At 46.7% G+C, this 24,875-nt stretch overlaps 1 protein-coding gene across 2 annotated transcripts in view; it reads left to right on the top strand.

The window, feature by feature from the left end:
• ABTB2 (ankyrin repeat and BTB domain containing 2) overlaps positions 1-24,875 on the top strand; it is a 112,558-nt gene that overhangs the window by 81,585 nt on the left and 6,098 nt on the right. For both annotated transcript variants that reach the window (XM_048306626.1, XM_048306627.1), the window contains exons 4-12: positions 14,704-14,856; positions 16,115-16,280; positions 19,330-19,419; positions 19,866-19,967; positions 21,405-21,501; positions 22,166-22,301; positions 23,291-23,517; positions 24,214-24,392; positions 24,762-24,867. In XM_048306626.1, the coding sequence (XP_048162583.1) occupies positions 14,704-14,856; positions 16,115-16,280; positions 19,330-19,419; positions 19,866-19,967; positions 21,405-21,501; positions 22,166-22,301; positions 23,291-23,517; positions 24,214-24,392; positions 24,762-24,867 (1,256 nt within the window). The remainder of the gene's footprint in view (positions 1-14,703; positions 14,857-16,114; positions 16,281-19,329; positions 19,420-19,865; positions 19,968-21,404; positions 21,502-22,165; positions 22,302-23,290; positions 23,518-24,213; positions 24,393-24,761; positions 24,868-24,875) is intronic.

The raw sequence follows: 24,875 nt of genomic DNA, 5'->3' as shown, positions 1-24,875 counted from the left end.
TTTGTTCCTTTTTACTTGATGATTTCTAGGTGCATCATTAGAAATAATTAGAGCCTCCAGCTCCTTCCCTCATGGTTCACTGGGTTCTTCCCCTGTGTTCAGAAAATGCCTGGCACAACTAAATTCTGGAATTGCTTGAGACAGGAGTGCTTTGGTCACATGGATCACATTTATGGAAAGATACCAGTTCAGAATAAAGAGAATATTAACAGCCCAGTTACTAATGGGAATTGTCTCCAAAAAGTCCTGCTTGGCATAGCATGGGCATCCAACTGGCAGGAAAGGAAGGAAAATCAGGAATAACCTGCAGATCCTGCTGCTGAGACCTGTGTTTGCTTGAGCTGCATCCTCAATATCCCTGAGAGAAATCCCTACTTTCAGAGCTGGTTGAGGCTTTTCAGGACAAATCTCTTCTCCAGATGGATCTTTCCAGACTCTCACTGATCTGTCATGAGGCTTTTTTCCCCTCTGTTCCTTTTAACTGCAGGTTTATGGAATTTTATTAAGTGCAATAGCTACATCATTGCCTGTCTTTTAGATTTATCTGTGGCCTAGTCTTTCCTAATTCCAATTTAATGTATTTATGTCTGAATTCTTTTATTTTACAGCCATACCCTATTGTTTCCATGCAGTATCAGGAGCAGAACTTGATACACTTAGTTCCTTTGAAAAGGTCTGCAATAAAACAAGTTCTGGGGTCTCTTGTCCGAGAGGTCTGAGTATCTTTCCATCCCGTCTGCAGCTGCCTCGCCACGCAAAAATAGGTATACAGGAGTCATAAAAGTAGACCCTGATCCAGTCATTTGCCTTGAGAGAGCAAAATGCTGTGATCATGCAGAATTTAACAGCACTTAAATCCACTCAGAGTATCCCTGAAGTCAACAGAAAGATGTGTCCACATATTCCAGCCCCATCCCCATGCCACAGCCCATCGATTTTATTTTTTCCCCCAGAGCTGTTTGGAAAGGAATATAGTGATTAAATAGGGGGAAAGAGAAGGAAGCCTTACATTGAACTGTGCCATTAGGGCATTGCTTGTGCAGACAGGGCCCATAAAAACGTGCCCCCCTTTTAAAAGGGAAAAAAAAGCTATTTGCTATCCATGAAAGCTTAGTCTGGTGGATTTATTGGGAGAATAAAAAGGTTATAAACAGGTAAGATCAACTTCCTTGACCAACACAGGGGGAGAGGCTGTTGCCCTGCATTTTTCTGACTTTCACCAGTTAATGTCAGCCTTAATTGTGATTTTGAGGTGTTCATTCACAAGGAGAGGGCATGAACAGCTCTATTTCAGAGGCCAGTAAGCTGCAACCCACATGTACCTATTGACTGAAATTAACTGTTCAGTGGCAGTGCTGTTCCTGGCCTTAGGCTGGATCATTTGTTTGCTGAACCCACACTAAATAGTTGCAATATATGGAATATATTCCACAATCTTGAGATCTGAGAACATCTAAAAAGAGGAGCCACTAGCTTTAGCACATTTATGATGAGCAGCTTTCACCTTCCTGCTGTTTATGGGACATCTCAGCACATATTCAGCAGTAACTTCTAGATCAAAACAACAAAAAAATGACATTTTGACAGAGTCAGAGCCCATGGAAGTGGCACTCCAGCATAGGTGCTCTTGGTATTTTAAGCAGAAGGCTGAAGAGAGAGCCAAGATGAAGTGTTCATGGAATATTAAGGGGAAGGGAATTAGAACAAGTCTGGCTAAAGGCAGTAGGTGACAAACACCCGTTACGCTTCCATTCCTGGAATACTCCTGCCTGTGCCTGGCATCACCTCTTGAGGTATTTTTACGTCTCATCACTGTTTTTTTGATTGTTCATTTCTTTCTAGCTCAAAGACTGCAGAACTACAGTGCGAGCGATGACCTTGGCAGTGGTGAAGGGAATTAATTGCAAACCCTGAGGATCAAATCCATCCAAGTGTAACTGCTGAAGCTGGCAGTGCTCTCCACTCTCAATTAGATACTTTCCCCCTTCTCTTTTATGTTGTTTGTATAAACAAACACTGCTCAATTTTACTTTTTTTTTCCCCAACTCTACATATCTCACACCTGGGGCAGACCAGCCTTTCTTCCACATTGCTGGCTGTTAGCAATTTGTAGTGTTATTGTAGTGCTTCCAGAGGAGCCCCCCCTGCATCTTCTGATCTTTCTGGTTTGGGGCAGGGGTGTGGTACAAACACAGATTATATAAATTCTCTGCAAAATTGTGAGGAGGAGAAGAATCTCAGTGCGTATGAAATGGAGCAGCACAGAGCAGACTACTAGCAAGGAGACAGGGGGAATATTACAGGTGCAAAAGAGCAAAAAAATTTGATGATAAAAGCTGTGTGTGAAGCTGTGGGGCAAAAAGTCAGGGTTTTGGGCTGTCTTCAGACCTTGCTGCTGGATTTTTCATGGTTTGAGATGTCTCAGATGTCACTGGTACAGGTGGGACAGGACACCTGAAAAACCACCCATTTCGTGTGCTCAGCTGACCCTGGTTTTGAGCAGGGGGTTTGGAATGAATGATCTCCAAAATTGCCTTCCAACTCCACCTGTGCTGTGCTTCTGTGGTTCTGATTTCAGTATTTGCCCTCAGAGTTGTTTAACATCTCTCCACCTCGTGATTTCCCACTTGACAGAAATCAATACCTTGTTCCCTGGAACTGGTTCTTCAGCAGGCAGTGGTTGGTCCTCACCACCTCCCTGGAGAAGTGTGAGGTGTCTGACTGTCTTTGTCCTGTCAGTTACAAAACATTTGTTTGAAAAACACCATTTTCTGCTCTTACAGTGATTTTTACCCCGGTGCTGGGTAGGAATCCCCAGAAAGGCCATCACTGACCAAAACCACTGCTGGTCCCTGTTTGTAAAAGAGTTTGAAAAGTGGAGAGGTGCTCTCTGGCTGTCTCGTTCAGCAGTGAAGAGCCAACAGGCACTGTGTGTGTGTGTGTGTGAGTTTGTGTGTGCTACCACCCTGCAATTACAGCTCCAGTAATTACTGTAACTGCTGCAGAGATGCCCACGTTGAGTTCTTGGCTTCTGCTCTTGAGTTTTTCCATCTGCTCAGATAAAAAAGAAGGTGCAAGGAGGTGGGAGCCTGGCAACTTGGCTGCCTGGAGTCTCTGGGCTGGTGCAGCCAGGAATCTCCAGTGCCTGTGGGCAGCCTGGGCCGTGAGTTGTTTGTTGTTTGCTCTTCACGATGAGCAGCAAACCAGCATTAAAATGGAAAGGCAAATAATCCAGGGAGGCCTAAACCAAAGCTGTTAAAGCGTTATAGAAGCACAGGAATGAGTAAGGCAAAGTCCTCTGGCTTCTTTTTCTACCTTTTTCCACCTTTTAAACAGTGCCTATGGGAATAGCAGAGGACTGACTGAGAGTCTGCATCTCTGTGCTTGACTCTTGCAGGTTTGCTGTCTTGCCTGTCTCTGTCTTTCCTAGACACAGATCCTTAAGGACAGGCTCCTGATACCAGCAGAGTGCTCTTGTGACTGATACAACGAAAAATCAGTAATTCTGGGGATGAAAAGTTCTGGGCACCTTGCAAAGAACAGTGATGGTAACAAGCCAACGAGTTTCTCCTTTGTCAGTAATTGCTGTTTCCAATTGAAGTTAAATATTGTTTCCTATTGGACTAAATTGCAGCCCTTCCCTTGCAGAACTTGCCTGTTTCCTGAGGAAGGAGTGAGCCAGTGCTTTAACAAAGGCCACACTAAATAAATATAATGCTGAGCCTTTGCTGTGCAGCAGCCAGGGCTCGCAGGTTGTTGAGGGTTTTGCTGTTATTGTTCCTGACATCTTTGTAACACATTGCTGAGAGCAAAGCTGCACTGTAGAGTAAATAATTCTGGGTATAATTTATGATAATGGCAACAATCATTCTCTCTCTCTGACCTCGTGGAGATTAGACCTAAGCTTTCCCTGGGGTAATCCTAGGTTGGTGTGTCTCTGCTTGGTTTCCTTTTTCGAGGCAGTTTGCACTTCCCTGTCCCATCCCTGTGCTGCCCTGACCTCGTGGTCACTTACAGAGCTCAACAGCACCATTTTAATCACACGGTTTTTACAGCAGCTGCTGAACTGTGAGTTTTAAAAAGCACCTCTGCTCTGCAAGACAAATCCTATTCAAATGAGCTGCGTGTCTGAGCTGATTCAGCCCTGGTTTTAGATTCTTCTGGGGCTGAAGCACCTGGTGTTGGTCCCATGGGTGCTGGTCTAACGTGTTTGCTGAGAGAGGAGGGACCAGGCTGTGCTTTGCTGGTGATGTTGCTGGAAGGGGCACTTCCGCCTGGAATCGAACGAGTTCCACTGGAGAGTTTGTACCTGCAGGTCTCTCTTCCTGGGAAAGATTGGAAAGTCTGTCATAATGGCTAGAGAGTAGAAGGGGGATGCAGAAGCTGGAGGGTTTTATTCCAAGGCTTGCTGGAAAACTCTCTGCTGCTGGAAGGAATTTGGTTAAGGATTCCTGACCCCTTTGGCTTCGTTCAGAAATGGAAAAGATCCTTCCAGAGAAACAGGGGGCTCTTGTGAGACAGGTGCTGCAGGACTGGGGACCTTTTCAGTGGGAAAGGATGAGTTGTCTGGGATGCAGTTCCAGAAGGTGGTCTAAGAGGAATAGTTGAGAGGAATGGGAACATGTTAGCATGAAATTATAGCAGGGCTAATATAACCTGCTCAGAACTTAGCTGCTTGTAATTACCCTGCTCCCAGCAGCCAGACTGAGTGATTAAGAGTTCCCTCTGTCAGCTCTGCACTGTGCCAGGTAGCCAGTGCTCAGTTCCCTGTTGGGGCTGCCAAAATTCTTGAGGAAGGATCTCTCTGAAGAGTTGGTGCAGTGGAACATCACAGAAACATATGTGCCTTAAGTGACTTTCCATCTGGGCATCCCATGTTTCCTTGTACAAGAAGTTACGATAGTGTAATTAACACACTTTGGGGCCACTTTTGTTCTGCTGAACTGTCTGTGCTGAGACACTCAAGGTACCTAAAGACAAGTGGCCAAACTGGCTTAATCTGAGAGCACAGTTTGCCCCAGTGTAGTGGGAAAGTTTTGGCTCTGTACATCTTCACTCACAGTCAGGGCTCAGAGGTACCTGCTGCAAAGAAAATATCGTGAAAACCAGTTTATTTCTCAAAAAATGTTTCTTCAGGATTTTTTTGAGGTAGAAACCATGGGAAGAAAGGTGTGTCCTATGTCTCTCATACATTTTATTGATGACTTTTTTTGATGTTTGGAATGCAGAGCACTGGGTGCTGGGAGAACAGTTTATTCGAGCAACAGGTACTGAAGTGTCGAGCAGGTGAAGATTTTAGAACACTGATATTTTCCTCAAAAACCTGAAAAAGAATAATTGTGCAATGTGAATTGAGTGCAATGGTGTTAGAATAGATTCATGTTTAGCTTTGTCATTTTTATCTTACCAATCATTGATACTCCTGGGCTTTTAGATCTGCTTTTTTGGCGGCAGCATTTTAATGGGGCTGAAAAGAAAAAAAAATATCATGAGAATTTGGCATTAGAAGCAAAAATCAGTGTTTTTTCATGCTGGTCATTATCTGGGTAGGCAGCTGGAGCTTGAGATTCCTCCGTGTTCCTGTAGGAACCGCAGTGCTGCGCCCTCAGCCATGGTCAGCATGAACCAGGTTGGGCCTGTTGCAAGAACAGGTTTTATCTGAGCATAAGAAATCTTCGTTCTCTTATCCCTATTAGAATGTTTATCTCATCTGTTAATATGAGACTATTAGAGTGTGGCTTTTTAGGGAGAGAGAGATGGGGTAACAGATAACTTGATGCGGAGACTTGAGTGACAATTGGGTTTTTTCATCTACCTGTGCTGCAGGTGTCAGGGTGTAAACAAACATTGCTGCTCTCTTACTTAGTCATTTGCCATCTGGGCATAAAATCTGCAACTCTGTAGTTCACAGTCCATGAGAAATAGATAGAAAGCTTTGCTAATTTGACAAGCTGCTTTGTAGGAGGGTATTGGTTATGCCTCTGGCCTCCTGTTGGTGCTGGTATTTGGCCACAGCGTCCTGAGGGTGCCAGGGTAAGAGCTTTTTTTCCATGTGTCCTGTCAGCATTGCTCTTGGTTAGGCCACACTGTGACCTGCTGAAAGATCTCCTGCATCCATACATCGAGGTATTTTAATTGCTCTCATTTGAAATTCAGTAGAAGTTCCTACCCTGTAGCAGGCAAAGCAAGAGGCTGCTCAGCAGCACTGCTGGCACTGAAAGCAGACTTAATAGCTGGAATTTGTGGCATCTGCTGAGAAGCTCCAAGTGTTGAAATGTAGTGCATGCGTGCTCTAAATTTAGGGTATTTGAAAACTGGAGGAATTTGAGCTTGGCCAATTAAATCCACCTACCAGGATCCCAGAGTTAAGCTGTTGTGTCTGCCATTCCCAGTGCTGTTTAGGTTCAGTGGTGCCCATTGATAGGACCATAAAAATCCCAGGGATAGAACCATAGAAGGAGTTTGAAATTGGGAGGTTTCGCAGTCCTAAACACAAAATGGAAGAATGAGATGATTTCTAGTCTGGCATAGAAGGACTTCATTGTAACTATTGTTTTCTTTGAATTCAGGACACTTTTGCTTGCATTTCTTGTATCTGTACCCTTATGTGGCACTGTTTATTCAGTTTTTTAAGGCAAAATGCAAACATGGAACTCCTCCTGCTTTCCAGTAAAAAGCAGAAACAAATTCATTCACCACTGAACTTCCTCTTCATTCTGCACAGCAGCTCTTCGGTGTTTTAAGACAAGAACTGAGGAGCAGAGCAGAAGCTCCTTGAAGATTCAGGGGAAATGTGTTCATTGAGCAGTTTGCCATTAGGACAGAGCGATGTCCTCCTGCAAAATAATAATTTAAAGAAACTTTAAAAATGCCACACTGGCGTCTATTTGATCCAGCAGTGATGTTACTCCTCCTTCTGAACTTTGATTAATGGCAGATTTTGTGTCTTACCTGGCACTGTTAGAGAGAAGAGTGCTGTCCATTCATTCACAAATGCTACACCCTGTGGGCTTTGAATGCCCTTTATTTAAGCAAATGGACTCTTAAATGACATTATTGGGTGGAGTGGGTACCTGATTTTAGAGCACACATTGCATTTTTGTGCCTAAGAGAGCTCCAAACCCGAATGCGTTGGTGTGTTCTTAGTGCCTTCATGCTAAATTAATTCCTGGAACATCTCAGATTCCAGGAATGTGAAAAGCCAAAAGATTCCTTGGGTTTTCATGAAGAAAGCACTGACATCAGCAGCGGGGTGACTGACAGACACAGGGCATCCCTGCTCACAGGAGTGTGACATCAGTCAAGTCACAAGAAAAACAGGAGTTCCATCAACTTTTCCTAGTCCTGAAAGAATCATCTTAGCATCATCTTTCTAACCTTGAAATGTTTTGCCTCTAGATACCAGTATTCTGTGTTTTAAAATGTCTTATTTGAAACACTAATTAGGTTTTGGCTTGTGCTGGGATGTAAATGGGAAACGTTTCCCTGTTTATTGTGAAAACCCCTTTGCCTCGGTAAGAATTGTCTTTGTTTAACTGAACAAACTTTTCCAGCTATAATTAATCGAACAGCTCTCAGTATTCCAGAAAAAGATTTCTCTTCCTGGCTCTTTGCTCACACAGCTTTTAGCTCGGGAGCTCCGGGCAGTTTTCATGAGCGTGGCAACGCTCCCTGTCAGGATTTTACAACTGGGCCCTGAGAACGAGTTCAGCGATTGAATCTGGCAGATTGGTTTTGGCTCCAGAGCCAGCATATGCTTTTAACATGTGCACGTTGGCAAATCACATTGAAGTCATAGCTCAAAGGGCTGCTATCTCAATCCTGCTCCTGCTGTAGGGAATTATGTGTAATGGGCAAAAAAAAAATTGGGGAAGCAGGAGTCTCGGCCCCGGGTAGCGAAGAACCACGCTGACCCCTGGTAAATCTGCTTGCAAGTAGCATGGGATTTTGTTTGTTTTGTTTTAATTTTGTTAGTTTGCCAGTGTAGCTGCTGGAATGCACCGTAGGAGTTACCTCTTGGTTTTTCTGCCCACAGGATCAAGGCTGGTCCAAGAATAGCAGACACCCCACTCTGGCTCTGTGCCCATGTCTATCTCTGACTATCACCTAACGTGCTGTTACAGGCTCATTCCTTTCGTGCGTGTAAATTGTGCTCATGTCCTGCTCCAAAAAGTGCCAGTGTTTTCCTTTGCTGCTGGAATTGTCGGGCATGGCAAGGTTTTCTGGGTCGGTCTCCTCAGGGTGGCTCCTGGTACCAGGACTCCACATGTTGGACTGCTTGGATCTTGTCTGGAAAGTGTTCTGTGCTTGCAAACCAGGGCAGTCACCTTTTTTTAAGAGCTGGGAAAGGCTTGGATCTGCTGTAGATGGCCTGGCCAGAGCCACTGTTGGAATCATGGAATCAGGATAATGGAATGGTTTGGGTTAGAAGGGGCCTTAAAGATGATCTCGTTCCGTGACACTGCCATGGGCAGGGACACCTCCCACTCTCCCAGGCTGCTCCAAGTCCTGTCCAACCTGGTCTTGGGGCACTTCCAGGGATCCAGGGGCAGCCACAGCTTCTCTGGGAATCTGTTCCAAGAATGCCTCACTACCCCCACAGGGAAGAATTCCTTCCCAGTATTCCATCTAACACTGCCCTCTGTCAGTGTGAAGCCATTCCCCCTTGCTCTGTCGCTCCAGGCCCTTGTCCCCAGTCCCTCTCCAGCTCTCCTGCAGCCCCTTTAGGCCCTGCAAGGGGCTCTAAGGTCTCTGTGGATCCTTCTCTTCTCCAGGCTGAGCAATCCCAGCTCTCCCAGCCTGGCTCCAGAGCCGAGGTGTTCCAGACCTCGGAGCATCTCCATGGCCTCCCCTGGATTCGCTCCATATTAACTGAGGTCAGGAGTGCAATTAGGTCCAGACTCATGGAAGAATAGTTCATCTCCCAAGTTGTTTGTGGTAGTTTTCACCTTACAGAGAGTTTTAGGTCACTGAGGAGTTGGGAGCAGCAGCAGGAGCAGTGTTTCCTCCGTGTCCATCAGGGACCTAACAGCTCCGTGTGGGGCTGGGGGGACAGATGGAAATCAGTCACATCCTTGATCCCATAACTGTGACCATACTGTCACAGATAAACTATCATGTATATTTATCTGCTTCTTGTCAACAACTGTATACACTTTAAAGTTGGTTTTCATTATTTTCTGCCTTTCTAGAAACCTTCCTCCTGCCCCAGCTTTGCAGATGTTACAAATATGTGTTTCTAATGAGACACATGGCACATTCCAGAGCAGCACCAGTGCTTGTTTCCAGCCTGAAAATGGAACCTTTTTCCTGTTGGTAAAGTAAAGTTTGTAAAATGTGATTACAATAAATAAACCATAGGCTTAAGAGCTCTTTTTAAGTTTCATAGTGAGTTCCCAATGATTACTTCATGTTATTTTTTTTTGTGAGCTCCAATTTAGTTTTTCCTGTGCTTTGGAGTAACATGAAGTAAAACCTGTTTGATGCTGCACCTTATTTTTAAGCGTGGTTTGCAAAGGATGGAAAAGGGTGTTATTTCTGTCTGTGGTAAGAAGGATCAGAGCTGCCAGTTCTAGATTTAAATTACTCTTGTACCATTTTATATTCTCTAAGCAGAGGAAACTCTGAAGGCAGATTCGGTGGAGGAAGGATCCCAATAAATATAATATTATCCAGATGGCTTTCATTCCATTAGTGTCTGACTGCAGGATAACTCTTTAAACTCAGGGCATAGCCAAGCCAAGGCCTTAGTAACTTGATAACGATCCACTAAAATTCGAGAACTCTTATCTGCTGAGACGTGAGCCAGTCATTGTTTTAAGGGAATGCAGAAGAACACTTTTTGGGGTCAGTTGGATGTGATTAAATTTCTTCTTCCTTTTCTGTGAGGATCTGGACTGTCTGTCTTGAAAGATGTTGCACATGTTGAGATGATCCTTGAATGGGGCCCAGCATGGTAGTTCCTATTTTTTCCTGCTGTAAATGTGGGAAGATCTTGAAATTCTGTAAAATACTTTTGAATCTGTGAGGAATAGCTCCTGTCTGAAGCTGGTTGTATTTTGGAGCAAAAATTTTGTGTTTCCTCTAGATCAGCATCTTTGTTTTTATTTTATTCACGTATAATTATGTACTCTGAGATATTTTTCTCCCTGCTGCTTGAAGAGGGGTTTTAGTGTTTGAGAATCCAAATTGTAAATATGCCACTGTTTTCCACATCAGCATGGCACGGTTTGAGTTTTGGATACTCTGTCTTGCCTCAGAGTCTTTTCCCTTCTCCAAGTAATGAGACTTCACTCCGATTCCTTTTCGACTCTGTTGCCATCCTTGGGATTTTTCCATCTCAGTGACTTTGAGCCATAGGGTTTGGTTCCAGCAATAAATTCAAACATCAGCTCACTGCACTGAAAACCTGTCCTTTTTATTTTTCAGTCCCTTACAAAACCTCACACTGATCTTTAAAGATTTGGGATTCTTCTCTGTGGGAGCCTCTTTATAGTTCCTGCAAGTCAAACATGGGGGGTTACCGTGGGCTGCCCCACTCTGACCATAAATATTGTGATATTTCCACGTGTTTTAGTTCAGTCAGACCACTTAAAAGGCCTGGGGACGGCCAGGATGGCAGACTCTGCCTGTGTGACTCAGGCTGCCAGGAGGGAGGTGAATTTTGCCAATCCCACCTGTTTCCATGAGGACAGGATTTTCTTTCCTGCTTTAGAAGGAGAGCCATGTTTAGAAGAACAAGGTTTTTCTTTCTTGCTGTTGCTGTCACTGTTGGCTCCCTCTTTGTTTTGCTGTAGCAGAACAGAAGGCAATGAAAAACAGCAGAGAAGAGGTGGGTCAGCAGGGAAAACGTTTTGTTCCTCCTCTTCCCTTTTTCCCTCCAGGTTGGAAGGGGCTCTGAGCAACCTGGGCTAGTGGAAGGTGTCCCTGCCCATGGCAGGGGGGGTTGGAACAAGATGGGCTTTTTCCACCCCAAACCCTTGTAGGACTCTGTGATTTTCCAGCAGTCTTCTCACTGGATGCTCCTGGGGAGACAGGCAGAGGGAGGAATGGGATAGAATGGCTGGTTTTTGTGGGAAACCCCACTGCCTTCCCCTGAGTTAGCAGGTGCTCCATGCAGAGGAAGGATGACGTGATTTTCTAACTCTTCTGGAGTGCTCTCCTTTTTGCATAGAGTTAACTTCCCTCTGCCAAAAATATCCTGATCCCAGTGCTCTTAGAAATCCTCGGAAGAGCCCACTGGGGGGAATGATTTCTTTGTGATGGGTATCCCTGAAAGTCTGTGATCCCACAGCTTCTCCTGGAGATGCTGCACATGCATTCCACGCGCCAGTCATGCCCAAAGCTGTTCTAATGAAAGTACCTTTTCCAGGAAAGAGTTATCCTAAAACTTGCTGTAAATTCTGCTTGGCCTCCTTGGATATGTCTAAATAAAGCAACATGATTTAGCTCAAAGGAGGGGGGGAAGCCCGTGATAAAGTCTGTTCTTTCTCAGAGCACTCTCACCCAGCTCCAGTGTGATCCCCTCGGGAATGGAGTGGCTGTCAAATTCCAGATGGAGAGAATTTTGGGGAACTTATGGATGGAATACTGACAGCACGTGACGGTATCAGACACCAGAGTGACTCTTCACAAGGCGTACAGAAGAGGAGCAGTTCCCGTTTTGCTTCCCAGTCCTGTGCACATTCCCAGTTTAAGTGTGGCATCACTCCAAGACAACTTCATGGCAAAAAACTGGGCAAAGCCATGGTGGCATTGCTCTTCTGAGAAAACTGAGGGTCTGTGTCCCCAGCGAGCTGCTGCTGGAATATGACAGCTTCCCAAGGCTGGATCACTTCATGTGTGGAATTTAATGAGCTGCCAAACATTTCTAAATGTCAGGAAGACCAGAGGAAAGCGGCAGCGTGCAGAACATGGCACAGGCAGGAGCGCGGAGACAGAAATTAATTCTTTAGCTCGCAGCGTCTCCCAGTTAATTTTCCATGAAGGTTTCTCCCCTTCCCCTCCTGCAGTGTTTCTCAGACTGTGAAATGATCAGTGATTCCTTGGAGGCAGATGGATGCCCAGGTTAAGGGCCACAGGGATGAGAACGGCGTTTTATTTCCTAGGAAATGAATAATTTCATTTATTTTCTTAGCGCAGCGTGACCCAGTGTTGGTGTTTCAGTTGAACTGCACCTCTTCTTTCTGCTTCAGTCCTGGGATAATGCTGCTTATCTGGTGGGGTGTCAGTGAGCAAAGGAAGATAAAGCTGTTCCCAGAGCGTGGCCAGGTTGGGAGAAAGGAAATCGTTGAATAAAAGCAGGGGGGGAAGAGTAAAAAGCCCATCCTCAAGCTAGAAATTTTGCAGAGAAACAAAGTTGTTTCAGCAAAATAGTAGTTGACGCCATTACAGTGACCCTTGATAGAATAATGAATAATTTATCCAATTTGCTAGTGGTGGGGTTGGAAAATCAGGACAGCAGGATGAGAACGGCCTTCCTGACACTGTTGTTTGCATTCCAAAGACTGCTCCCCTTTGGACACAGGGGAACCAGTCTGAGCTGTCACTTTTAAAGCCTTTGGAAAAACCTGCTGAGATTAAAAAAAGAAACAGAAGGGGGAAAAAGGAAAAAAAAAAAAAAAAATCTTTCTCCTTGCCATTCCTCCCAAAGCAAGTTTTCCACATCCAAGGTCTGCTGGCACATGTGGATATTTTTGCAGAGTGGAAATCCCTTCAGGATAGGTGTTATTTCTGGTGCAGACTCCGTGGCATTTGCTGCTGGCTGACCACAGGCTCTGGCTGCCCAGGGCCTTGAGTCAGTCACCAGGGTTTGATCAGGGACATGGTTTCCTGCCCAGCAGTGTTCCCACCATGGCAGTGTCAGGGAAGCTGGGATGTGGCCTAAATCTTTATTTACCACAAAAGGTGGCAGATGGAATCGCTTGTAAGATGAGCTTTTCCAGTGCTCCTGAGCATTCCCAATCTAAATTTAATTTAGTTCTGTTTTTAATTTTGGTGCTTTTAGCCTCCTTGGCCTACCTCTGTGCCCTCACCACCACTGTGGAGCTTTGAATCCCATGCTAGAAGCTCTGCAGGGTACATAGGAAGAATAAATAATTAATTTTGGCTTCTCTCTTAAGTACCTGCATTTAAAAAGCGTGAATTACTCTTTTCCAGGCCGGATAAGAGTTGAAATTCTCTGGAGCAGAGAATTTGCTGAAAGGCATCTCCCAAATGCCTGTTGACAATTCCTGCTCTTCCCTTAGGGGGAAGTCAATCAGCTCTGAATTGGCTGAGCTGGAATGATTCATCCCATCCCTTTCAGAAAGTCTTTGGAAGGATGAGCTGCTGGGTGGTTTTCAAAGTGGTGATTGTAGCAACCCTGAGATTCTGATTGTGTGACATAAAAGTAAACTGATAACGGGACAAAGTCAATGTCCTGTTAAAAACACCCTTGCCCTGGCAGTCCGGGATGGATCGGGTGCTTAAAACACCTCTGGTTTTGTAGATGCTGCTTCACAACTCAGAAGAAAAGGAGAAGAGGGGGAAATAGTGGGGTGTGTTTGTAGAGTGATAATGGCAGCGTTTGGGGGTGCAGCTGGGAAAATGGGAGCAGCACATGTTTTTACGGAGTGCAGTTGTTCCAGCCTGAAGGGTGTTCAGGGTCGTGACAAAGGGAGTTCTGCTTGCAAATCCCAGTCTGGATAAATGGTTTCTAACGGGGTTGGCGAGGCTCACTCTTCCTGCCCTCGCACGTGTGCACACAGGCACAGCTTTGAAAACACCTTTCATGGCTCAGCTGCTTTCATTAATGCCCAAATCAGTCCATATTCCCTCATATATATCTCTTTCTCTCTGAACTTTGTAAAGGAATTGATCCTTTCTCCCCTCAGTTGCTTTCTTTTGAATGATTAAACGGAAAAGGCTTTTTTTATTTTTCCACAGCGCTAATGAAGTCATTACTGGGAATGGGAGAGGTGTTTTCATTACAGCTGGCACTTCCAAGCCTTCCACTGGGGTGGCAGGTATCCTCGGGGAAAAATCAAGCAAAATAGATCAGTCTGGTTGTATATTGAGAGGGTGGATGAGACATGTTGTGTGTGAGAGTATTACGGTACCTGTACATTAATGTGTAATCTCGGTGCTGTGCTCATTCTTACAGCAGGAGTAAGGGGGGCTAAATCACGAGCTGGTGCTGCTGTTATTACCTTATTTATATTCCTTTATTGCCTTGCAACCCTTTTTATTGAGCAAAACCTCTCTACTGCACCAGTTCTGTGGTCTGGAGGCTCCAGGGGGAAGAACTGAGGGGCAGGTGGGCAAAACCGAGCTCTGCATAAGAAAGGCAAAATGCAAAAAGCCTTGGGGATAGTGGTAATGGAAAGATTAATGGAGGCAGGACTGAATTAACGAGGTTTGGTTGAAGTTGCAAACACTCAAGGATATTTTTAGTGTTCCTAGCGGAGGAGCATAAAAATAATAATAAATAATAAATAATCCTGTACCTCTGGGTTATTTAGAACAACAGACATAGTTACTACAAAAGCTGCTCAGGTGACCGAGGCTGAGCAGCTCCTTCCTGCTGCCGTGACCTTCCAGTCCACATTCCCTCCTCAGGGGGGATTTTTCCGTGCCAGGCTCCCCCTTGCACGCCCAGGCAGCCACGAAGTGTCCTCCTGCCTCAGCCAGCGTTCACTAATGGATTTGTCCCCTCGTTCACAGCCCCTTCATGCTGCTGCCGCCGCTGATGGAGTGGATGCGGGTGGCCATCACCTACGCCGAGCACCGGCGCAGCCTGACCGTGGACAGCGATGACATCCGGCAGACGGCCAGGCTGCTCCTGCCGGGGCTGGACTGCGAGCCTCGCCAGCTCAAGTACGTGGGCTAAGCTTTGGAAAGTTCCTCCAGCCCTTGGAGCTTCTCGAAGCGTTTCTTTTGCTGCGTTTCCCAGAAGCCAGATCTCACTGTGCTGTGATACACGTTTAACCTTCTGGTGCTTCGAGAGATGAAGGAGCTGTGGCCAGACTCTGCAGAAAGATTTTTGTCTTTCTGAAAGTTAAATATGAAATACAAGTATTTGGGTTTGGGGTTTTTTGATGCCTCAGCCTTAATTACAAGATTATTCTTTGCTTTTTAAGATAGCTTGAATGAAAGATTTAAACTAATGAAAAAACCCTATTGGTTCCACAGCACATTATTTGATCCTTTAAAGCAGTCATTTTGTATCCAGCACATTCAGAGGGAAAGGAGATCTTGACATTGATTGATTGATTGATTGATTGATTTCTGGCTTGCTGTGGGATAGGAACAATGTGCAAAGACAAGTGCCATCCCTTCAAAAACCTTTGCTTTTCTGTGGTTCACTGGATTTCAAGTGGAGTAATTTTATTTCACTTTTTTTTTTACAGAGTTGTTCTTTTTATTCTTACTATTATATAAAGATTTGCATCATATTCTGTGCATTATTGTAGATTATGATACCGGTTGGAACAAGGTTGTGATAGCCTGGCTGTAGGATTTTATATGAGATTCATCCTGAATCTTCCGCGTGAGGTGATGAGTGGTTTGCTCCTCTGGCAGGCTGTCCAGGCTCTCCAGAGGAGGATGGCTGTGCTGAAAGCACCTCATTTATCAGAGGAACTTGGCAGGCTGATATCTCACTCACTGAGAGTTTGCTCAAGAGCCTGTGCTGGGAACCAGACGGGTACAGGGGAAGGCATTCACCCTAAAATAACATCAAAGGGCTGAGCCTGCCAGTGCCCAGCTGAGATAGGAAACCTCCACTTGGGGAGTGATCCTTCAGTGAAGGAGACACACTTCCAGGTCTGGGATTCAGAAGAGGCTGAGCAGACAGCCAGAGGATTTACAGTAATCCCTGGGCTCCTTCCAGATGACAGAAAGGTTGTCTTGATAGTCATCTGAAGGATAAGGATTTAGTAGATCCTTGTAGAAATGTTAAAGCACTTCCTTTAATTGAGTTGCTGGAAAAGCATTGAGGGTTTTCCCCTGCCTAAATTTGATTTTTATTTCATACTTTTTAACAATTTCGATATTTTTTGCCCAGAAAAGACTAAAGATCCTTGTCTTTTTTTATGGTATGGGCACCATCCAGGAATTCTTTTGTCTTTCACAGACCTGAGTGCTGCTTCAGCTCCTTCCGGAGACTGGATGCTAAAGCTGCTACTGAGAAATTCCAGCAGGATCTGGGCTTCCGGATGCTGAACTGCGGGAGGACGGATCTGATCAACCAAGCCATCGATGCACTGGGCCCCGACGGGGTGAACACCATGGATGATCAGGTGTGCCCCAGAACAAATGCTCACAACCCCAAAATTCCCTGCATCAGCAGCTCGCTCCTTCCTTTCCACGTGGCAAATCAATCCGAGGTCGTGTTTGTTGCCTCTCCAAGGGTTTTCTAGCTCGTGTTTTAGGCTGAAAATGCATCCCTTAAAACACAAAACAATACTTCCCCAGCCCACTCTCATGCCACCCCTCCAAAAACTCCCGTTACAGCCTGGAGTGGATTGTTTATCAGCTGGAATGCCTGTTCCTTGGACGGGCTGTCTCCAGGCACTGATGGCAGGCAGGTTAACACAGAGGCAGTGAATGGAAAGTCTGATAGGTGCTGAGAGGATGTCAAAGCAAAGTGGTTTCTTTCCCAGTGACTCTTCCCTCTGGCTCAGCAGCCCAAATCCAGGCTGGGTCAGGGAGGAGTGACCACAAGGTGTTACTGTTTCGTGTCTCTTGGGCTTCCAGCTGTTTGGAATACAAGAAGCAGCACTGAGAACCCCGCCCCAGTGGCCTGGTGTCAGTCAGTGTTAGATTTGCTCCAAGTCCATCATGCTGATGTGTCTGTTTATCCATTTTTAACTGTTCCCTGCTCAGCTACGCTGAGCCATAGGGATTTGGTAGTCCTTGGAGTCTCTGGCTGCTTCTGCTTGTGCTGTCAGTCCCATCAAGTAACAGCAGAGTCTGTCCTCTGGGGCATCATTCAATGCATGGAATTAGCTTTTAATTTAAAAAGGGGGAGAAAAAAAGCCACCTCTCCTAAATAAACACTCGTCGTAGCTATCACAGCGAGGAGAATAAGCTGTTACATCTCTGGAAGAAGAGGATATTGAGCACTGGGAAGGGTTTACATTCAGGTAGAGTGGTTTTCTCACAGCCAGAGTTTTGCTGCAGTAGCATTTCAGACCCAGCTCTGAACCTGGCACATCTTGCCTGGCACTTCCCACCTTCCTGCAGTTTTAAGGGAAGTCTGAAAGTGTACACAAAGAGCAGAAACTGCTCTGGACATACCTGGGCCTTCAGTTGCCTTACTTACAAATCCAGTACCAGGAGCTCTCTGTGGTCACTGGGGCAGGTATCACATCATAGATACTCACTTCAGTAAAGTGACTGAGGTGGCAGGTTTATATTATGAAGGTTTCCCACTTGCTCTGTTACATTTTTAAAATAAGCTTTTGCAGTTCCTGTAGCCCAGAGAGGCTTGTCATTCTCTCAGAGATTATTTTGTGGTTTGCCTTGTGAGCTGCTGTGCCCCAACACCACAGACACGGGTGCCAGGACTGTCACTTCTCACTGCAGGATGTTCCCTACCTCTCATCCAGCCAGCAAACTGGGAGCTGTCTGGTTTTTGTCAGCATGTGGGCAGCTCCTTGAGGGAGTTTGAGGAGTTTCTGCTGTCACTGACTGATGTCTCATCCTGTGGGTGTGATCCTCATGCCAGCCCTGCTGTGAGCGGGGCAGCTCTGTCATCTTTGCCCCTCAGAAAGTGTTTTGGCACCAACAAAAAGGGCAGGACAGGGCCCCTCTGGAGACATTGTTGCTTGGAAATTCCCCACTTGACTCTGGAGCAACTCAGCTTTGTGTCCAAGCAAGTGCCTGCATGGCGCTGCCAACCGCAGGCAGAGTTAAATCCAAGTTCTGGGAATGAACTCTGCCATAGCTGGAATAGAAAACCAAAGCTGAACTTTGCCACCAGCTTCTTTTGCCCCTCTTGGTAAAGAATAAGGCAAAGCCAGATGCCCAAACTGGGGAAAACTGACCTAGGCATGAGAGAGCTGCTGGACTAATTTAATATGATGGCTTTAGATCCAGGTTTGGATTTTGACCACTCCCAGGGTGTGAGCATGTCCAGGATGTTCAGACCCACTTCTCCATCTGTGTGCATAGAGATTTGTGGGAAAGAACTCAGAACTCAGAAACCTGAGTTTGGGGCAGGTCCCTGTATTCAGTTCTGGTGGGGACCAGCCAGCACCCTCGTTTCAGGGGATTTGATGTTTAGGGAAACTCTTCTTTAGGAAATCCCTCCTTCTCTTTGCAAGGGGCAAGCAGGGAGTGTAAAACCAACATAAAAAAAATTTTTAAAGGACAACGTAAGTCTATACAAGCCTACAGTTTTAAAACCCTGATTGGGTCTTGTGCCTGCAGACCTGAGTTTTGAGTTCTCAGTTTACGTGTCTATAATGAGTGTGGAACCTCCCAAGCCCCACAAAAGCCAAAATACCTCCCCCACAGAGAATCTCACCCAGAAATATCGTCACAAATGGAGCTGCCCCAAAGTAGGAAGCTTGGAGTTGTGGCTGCTTTGAAAAGACACCTTTGCAGAGTCAGGAGCAGTCTCCTGGGTGAGAGCTGTAATTCCATTTTACACTACAGGCCCCATTAAGGATGAAGCTCTGTTATTGCACACTGAGCAGCAGAGATGCTGCCTGCAAAAAATTCAAATGCCTGCAGTAATTAAGGGGAGGGGGCAGGAAAGCTGTGGGATGTGAGCAGGAATGGCTTTTACCAGGCCATTTCCTTTCTGTCCTTGGCTACTTTGGGAATGAACTCCATAAGTAAGGCTCGTTTTTCTCATAACTCATCTCTGAGCCGTCATGGTTTGCTGGTTAAGTAGAGGGAGAGAGATTTATGGGATTGAAATGCTGAAATATTGTGGCAAATCGGATTTTAGCAATGGGGAGAAGTTGCCAAATAAATTCATCTTCTGTATCTTTGTGTTGCTTTCTGCCTTCAGTTCATTTGGCTACAAATGAGCCAAGAAATGGCGTTTCTTTGTTGGCAGCCTTGGGAAAGCTCGAGAATTGTGGACAATACAGGGCTGGGATTTTCAGTGATCCTTTTTGTGTTTTTTCAGCCTTGTCCAGTGATGGTTTTCCCAGGCCGTTTTCCAGTATCAGTTGTGCCACTCTGCATAGAAATCAAAAATGCTTTATAAACATATGTGTGCTGTCCGTACACACTTTGTATGTTAAGATTCAAGCTCGCTGTGTCCATGACAGTGTCGCTGTTGATAGGGATAGAAAGATAACTTTGGTTTTATTTTTCTTCTCCTTTCTGAAGGGTATGACCCCCCTCATGTACGCCTGTGCTGCTGGAGATGAAGCCATGGTCCAAATGCTTATAGATGCTGGAGCAAATTTAGATATACCGGTGAGTAACCCTCTGCCCATAATTATCCAGCTGTAAACTAACAGGAGGAGCTCTGAATTCTCTCCTAGCAACTGAAGGCTTCAGTTCTGGAAGCTTCAAGTGAGGCAGTTCTCTCAGAAACCGTCGCTTCAGGGATTTGGGAGGGGGGAGAAAACCTTCAAAACCTCTTGGAGCACTCAGTGGCTCCAATTAGGATTGGCACTGGCACGTCTAATAGGCACGGGGAGGGGGAGGGAAGGAGCTGCCACAGGGAGAAACCAGTGAGCCCATTAAAAAGTCCCAGGGGGGACAGGGCAGAGTGAGTGGTGGTGGCAGTGTTCTCTAAGTGGCCCAAGTCCCCCTTCCCTGGGGTTGTCACTCACAGAGGAAGAAGCTGGTTCTGCACAAGGCTGGGGATGAAGGCGGAGAGGCTGCAGAGGGTAATTTGCCTGCTTCCCTTCTCCCAGGTGCCCAGTACCTCTCCACGCTACCCCTCGGTCCATCCCGACAGCCGGCACTGGACTGCCCTCACCTTCGCGGTGTTGCACGGGCACATCTCGGTGGTTCAGGTGAGATTCCGGCCGGGAATCCTTCCAGGAGGCACAGGGGGACTGAAATGCAGCACTGTGAGCCCTTGCTCTCAGCCTTCCTGAGCCTCCTAAAAACCAGTGAAAAAAACTGTGTGTTGTTTAAGACAAGGAGAAGGAAAATTGGTGACATAATTCCTAGCAAGGCCTTGATAACAAAACACAGCGTGTTTCCATATTTTTCTTTGGTTTCAGTATTGGTTCAAGGCTCACTGCTTCCAAAACAATGCTGCACAATCATTTCTTTGGTTTTAGATAAACTAGTGCTTCACGTGGAGTGGTTATAGGTTGGCTGCTTGATCAGGAGCTTCGTGACAGTAGATGTTAATTGGTTTGTAAATTCACATGTGCAAAAATCCAGTGTGTGCTGATTTCTGCTCTAATGGCAGCAAATTATCTGTAGCTTCCTTTATAATCCTTGAGAATTGCATGAACAAGATTTAAGCTGACTTGAGATTTGAGCCTGTGTCATCCTCCCTGCTCCCTTTTCTGTGGAGTTATCACAGGGGGCAGCAGGATGGGGTGGAGCCCCAGAAATGCTACCCAGACTTCCAGGGGAATGAAAAACTGATCACAGCAGATAATCAATTGCTGTTGAATTTAATTTACCTTCTGCTCAAAGGGAAGGAGAAGAAAAAAAAAACAAGATGTAAGCAAATGGAGGCTGCACACTCTGATCTTTTGTTTGTGTACATTTGTACATAATTATAAAGATTAGATCCCCCCTGGCAAACTGCCCAGGCAGCCTTTCGTATTCCAGAGGTAGGTTGGACAGCCTTAATTTATGTGTAAGATATGAGTTTGATTCTCCCAGGAGATGAAGCCAAGTGTAGCAAAGCTCCTGTTGTGTACTGCAGCGCCCACAGTCATGGAAGCATGGAATATCCTGGTGGATGCTCCCGCACAGGGCTGATCCTCCCTGCCTGCCCCTGCCAGCGCTGTTCTGGGTGCTCCAGAGCCTTCTGCCAGCCCCACCCGGCCATAAAACATCCCCATCACCCTGTAGCCCTCTCCCCTTCACCTGGGATGGGGTTCTTTCCCTCACAGCAGCTCAGTGAAAGCAGGTTCTGCGTGACAAATCCCTGCAGCTGCCAGAGCTCCTTACACAGGCTCCGTGAGGTGTGAATCCTCCAGGGCTGATTCCCTGGGGGAGAATCCTGCTTCCTGTGCACAGCATGGAGCTAAGATGGACTTCCTGCTCTGATTGCAGAGCCCTTTGGAGCTGGGAGATTCCAGTTGCACGGCCATGACCGTAAAGGAGATTAAAAAAGGAGGTGGTGCTCTTCAGACGGGCCCTTGGCGTGCGTGCCCTCCTCATTCTGAACCCACTGGTTCTCCTTTCTAGCATGCAGCCCTGGCTGTTTTGTCCTTCTGAATTGCTCTTTTCCCAACTCCCTGTCTTTCCTGTGCCCCTTGCAGCTGCTCCTGGATGCTGGTGCCCATGTGGAGGGCTCTGCTGTGAACACTGGTGAGGACAACTACGCCGAGACCCCCCTCCAGCTGGCCTCGGCTGCAGGTGAGCTCTCTGTGGCCTCAGCACGCTCCATCTCTTCCTGCCACCAGCCTGATGGGCCCTGAGTATCTGTTTTCCAACTTGTCCCACACTTGCCTCCTCCCCACAGCCCCCACAGCAGAGCTGACAGCACCAACTCCTTCACCAAGCTCTGTCAAGGAACATAAACCAGCCCCTGTCTAGTCTGGGCATGTCTGTGGATCTAAGCAACACCCAGATGCAAAAAATGAACAAGTTTCCATTCAGCCTGGGGAAAAATAACTGTTATATGAAGAAATTTGGTTTATTAGTTTATTAAATGCAGGTTAGAATTCTCCATTTCTCCTGGCGGGCTGTCAGGAGTTGAGCATTCTGTGAATGAGTGTGTGCTGGGCTTGTTTGTCAACACTTTTCACCTCAAAGTGGTTTTAGTTTTTCTCCTTAATTTCTTTCTGCACTGTTTTTGTGCATTTATGAATATGAATGTCTGGCTTGCTCTGCTCCAAGCTTTATGGAAGGGATAAAAAAAGGCTTCCTCCCCTCCCAGTGAGACCCAGTGCTGGGTCTCCTGTACCACTCCCTACTCCATGCAATGGGAACGGAGCAAGGGAGTCCTGCCTGCTGCCAGTCCTGTGTTTGATGCTTCCAAAGAGGGGACCATCCTGATGTTCTTGTCCTTTTTCCTCAGGGAATTACGAGCTGGTCAGCTTGCTGCTCAGCAGGGGTGCTGATCCACTCCTGAGCATGCTGGAAGTCAACGGGATGTCATCGTCACTCCACGAGGACATGAACTGCTTCAGCCACTCGGCAGCACATGGGCACAGGTAATGCTCTGTTCCTGCTCAGGACAGGGGTTGTTTTGCACTCTAGGTGTTGCTGTGTGTTCTGTGGGACTTTGTGACCCAAATCCCTGCGTGTGCAGTTCAGCAGACGGGGTTAAGACTCTCCTGACAACAACCAAATAAGAGCAAAGATCTCTGTTCGCTATTTCTTACTCACACTTGCTGGTCTGGCTGTGCAGCACTGAGAGTCAGCTGGTTCTAGGCCCTACATCAGCAGACCAAGTCCCACCTAAGGGTAGGTTATGAGATCAGGGTTATGAGATCTTGGTTCATGTTCTGGGGTGGAATCTAATCAGGTTGAAGTGGCCTGGTCCCCTGCATCTCTGGTTTTTGCATGGCCAGTCAAGAGGTGAATCATTAAACCAGCCAGCCTGGGGCTCTCCAACCCCATCTCAGAAATAAGACATTACTTGCAAGCTCCTCCAGAAATCTCTGTGTTCCCAGAAAAAAGTTAGCGAGATTCAAGGCTTGTTCTGCCATCGGATAGGATGGGGTGCTCCTACAACCTTAAATAAGCTGGATTTAGCCCCAGGGGGTGGTGTGGGTGCAAGGAGAGCACCAGCTGGTGGCAATGCAGCAGCACAGCCGAGCGCTGGGTGGCCCTGCTGGGCTGGGGAATGTGTGGAGCAGCTGTCCCCAGCTGGCTGAGGGACACCAGTGATGCAAACTCCCCAGAGCGGCTGGACACAAACAAGAAAGTCTCTTGCTTGCAACTGCCGTGTGAAATCCCAAACAAACCCACCATATGAGGAGTACAGGCCGTGTTTTTGCCCTTGTTGCCGGGGCGCCAGTTTGTAGGATGTGAGGTAGGAAAAGGACAGGCAGTTTCAGTGCTGCTCCACAGTGCCAGCTGTCTTTGGGAAGGAAGTTACTGTTTACTGAGCTGGCTCCCTGACCCCAAATCCCCACAGTCCTGTCTGAGTCGTTGATATTTCATTTATTAATGAGTGAAACCTCTGGTCCCTGCCCAGGAACGTCCTGCGCAAGCTCCTGACCCAGCCGCAGCAGGTGAAGGGGGATGTGCTGTCCCTGGAGGAGATTCTGGCCGAGGGGGTGGAGAGTGACACCTCCAGCCAGGGCAGCTCCAGCGAGGGGCAGGTGCGGCTGTGCAAGACCCGGATGAAGGCTCTGCAGGAGGCCATGTACTACAGCGCCGAGCACGGCTACGTGGACATCACCATGGAGCTCAGGGCACTGGGTGAGCCCTTGCTGCTGAGCATTGTGCACATCTAAGGCATAAAAGTCTTCCTTTTCTGCCCCTCTCGCTTAGAGGAGCAATAACCCCAACTGCAAAGGTGTCTCATTTAAATTTTAGAAGTGTTTAAGGCTCCTCACAAGGTTGGGTTGTTTTCAAATTCCTGCTGCTCTGGGATGTCACTCACTCTTGGCTGGATCCTCTGTTCCCATGTATCATGCGCAAGAGGCATCTCTCCCTGTCAGATGCTGACACCTAAAATTCAGTGTTTATTCAATGGTTTAAGGTAAAAGAACAAATCTGATCTCAACGTAGGAGAGAGAAGCTTTGAAGCTTGTGTGTAACCAGGAGCAAAGACCTCACACCACATTTGTGTAGGGTTATGCATTCTTACAACTCCAGTTCAATTTTATTTAGTGGTTCTGACTAACCTTGAAGCTCAGGACAAAACAGGAAATCTTTGGTCCTTAACAATCAGCGGAAATTTCCAATTCATGATCCTGGTACCAATCCTTTGTCGCTTAATCTGTCAGTGACCCAGTTCAGTCACCTTTAATATCAAGGTAAAAATCTGTCTGCTCTTAGGATGTAGGTAGAGCTGCTTCAGTGCTGCCAAGTGTTAGTAATAGGAGCAGGATAATGTCCTCACAGGCACTTCAGGAAATCATCTTTCACTGTCCCTTTTTCCTGTGGCTGCAGGAGTGCCCTGGAAGCTCCACGTGTGGATCGAGTCGCTAAGGACAACCTTCTACCAGTCCCGCTACTCCGTGGTGCAGACCCTGCTGCGGGAGTTTGTCACCATCAAAGAGGAGGATTACAACGAAGAGCTGGTCAGTGAGGGGCTGCAGCTCATGTTTGACATCCTCAAAACCAGCAAAGTAAGTCAGAGTTTTGTTAACTGTGTCGGAGCTGAGTGTTCTGGGGTTTTTTTGTTGTTGCGCTCAGCAGGAGGAAGGCAATGGCCAGGCAAAGTCTCTGAGGAGTTATGGCGTGGAAATGGCCCTGGGAGCATTTATCTAAATTCATATACAGCCCCAAAACAGTCCTCAAGCACACACACCTGGAGGAAGCTGTACAGCTCTTTATAACTCCCCAGATACTGTAATTCCTTTAAATTAAAGCTTGTCCCTCCGTGGGGCGGTTACTCCCGTGGGGTGCAGCTGCCGTAGGCCCCAAGCGAGCCCTCACGGCGCATTTGGAACCTGCTCGATGTGGAGTTGCTGATCCCTGTTCCATCCTCCTCACAGAACGATTCCATCAACCAGCAGCTCGCATCCATCTTCACCCACTGCTACGGCAGCAGCCCCATTCCCAGCATTCCCGAAATCCGGAAGACTCTGCCCGCTCGGCTAGGTAAGGTG

This window comes from Corvus hawaiiensis, chromosome 6 (genome assembly GCF_020740725.1).
Source record: "Corvus hawaiiensis isolate bCorHaw1 chromosome 6, bCorHaw1.pri.cur, whole genome shotgun sequence".
Lineage (NCBI taxonomy): Eukaryota > Metazoa > Chordata > Aves > Passeriformes > Corvidae > Corvus > Corvus hawaiiensis.
Note: the sequence above shows the minus strand (reverse complement) of the source record. Positions and strands in the feature narration are given on the sequence as shown.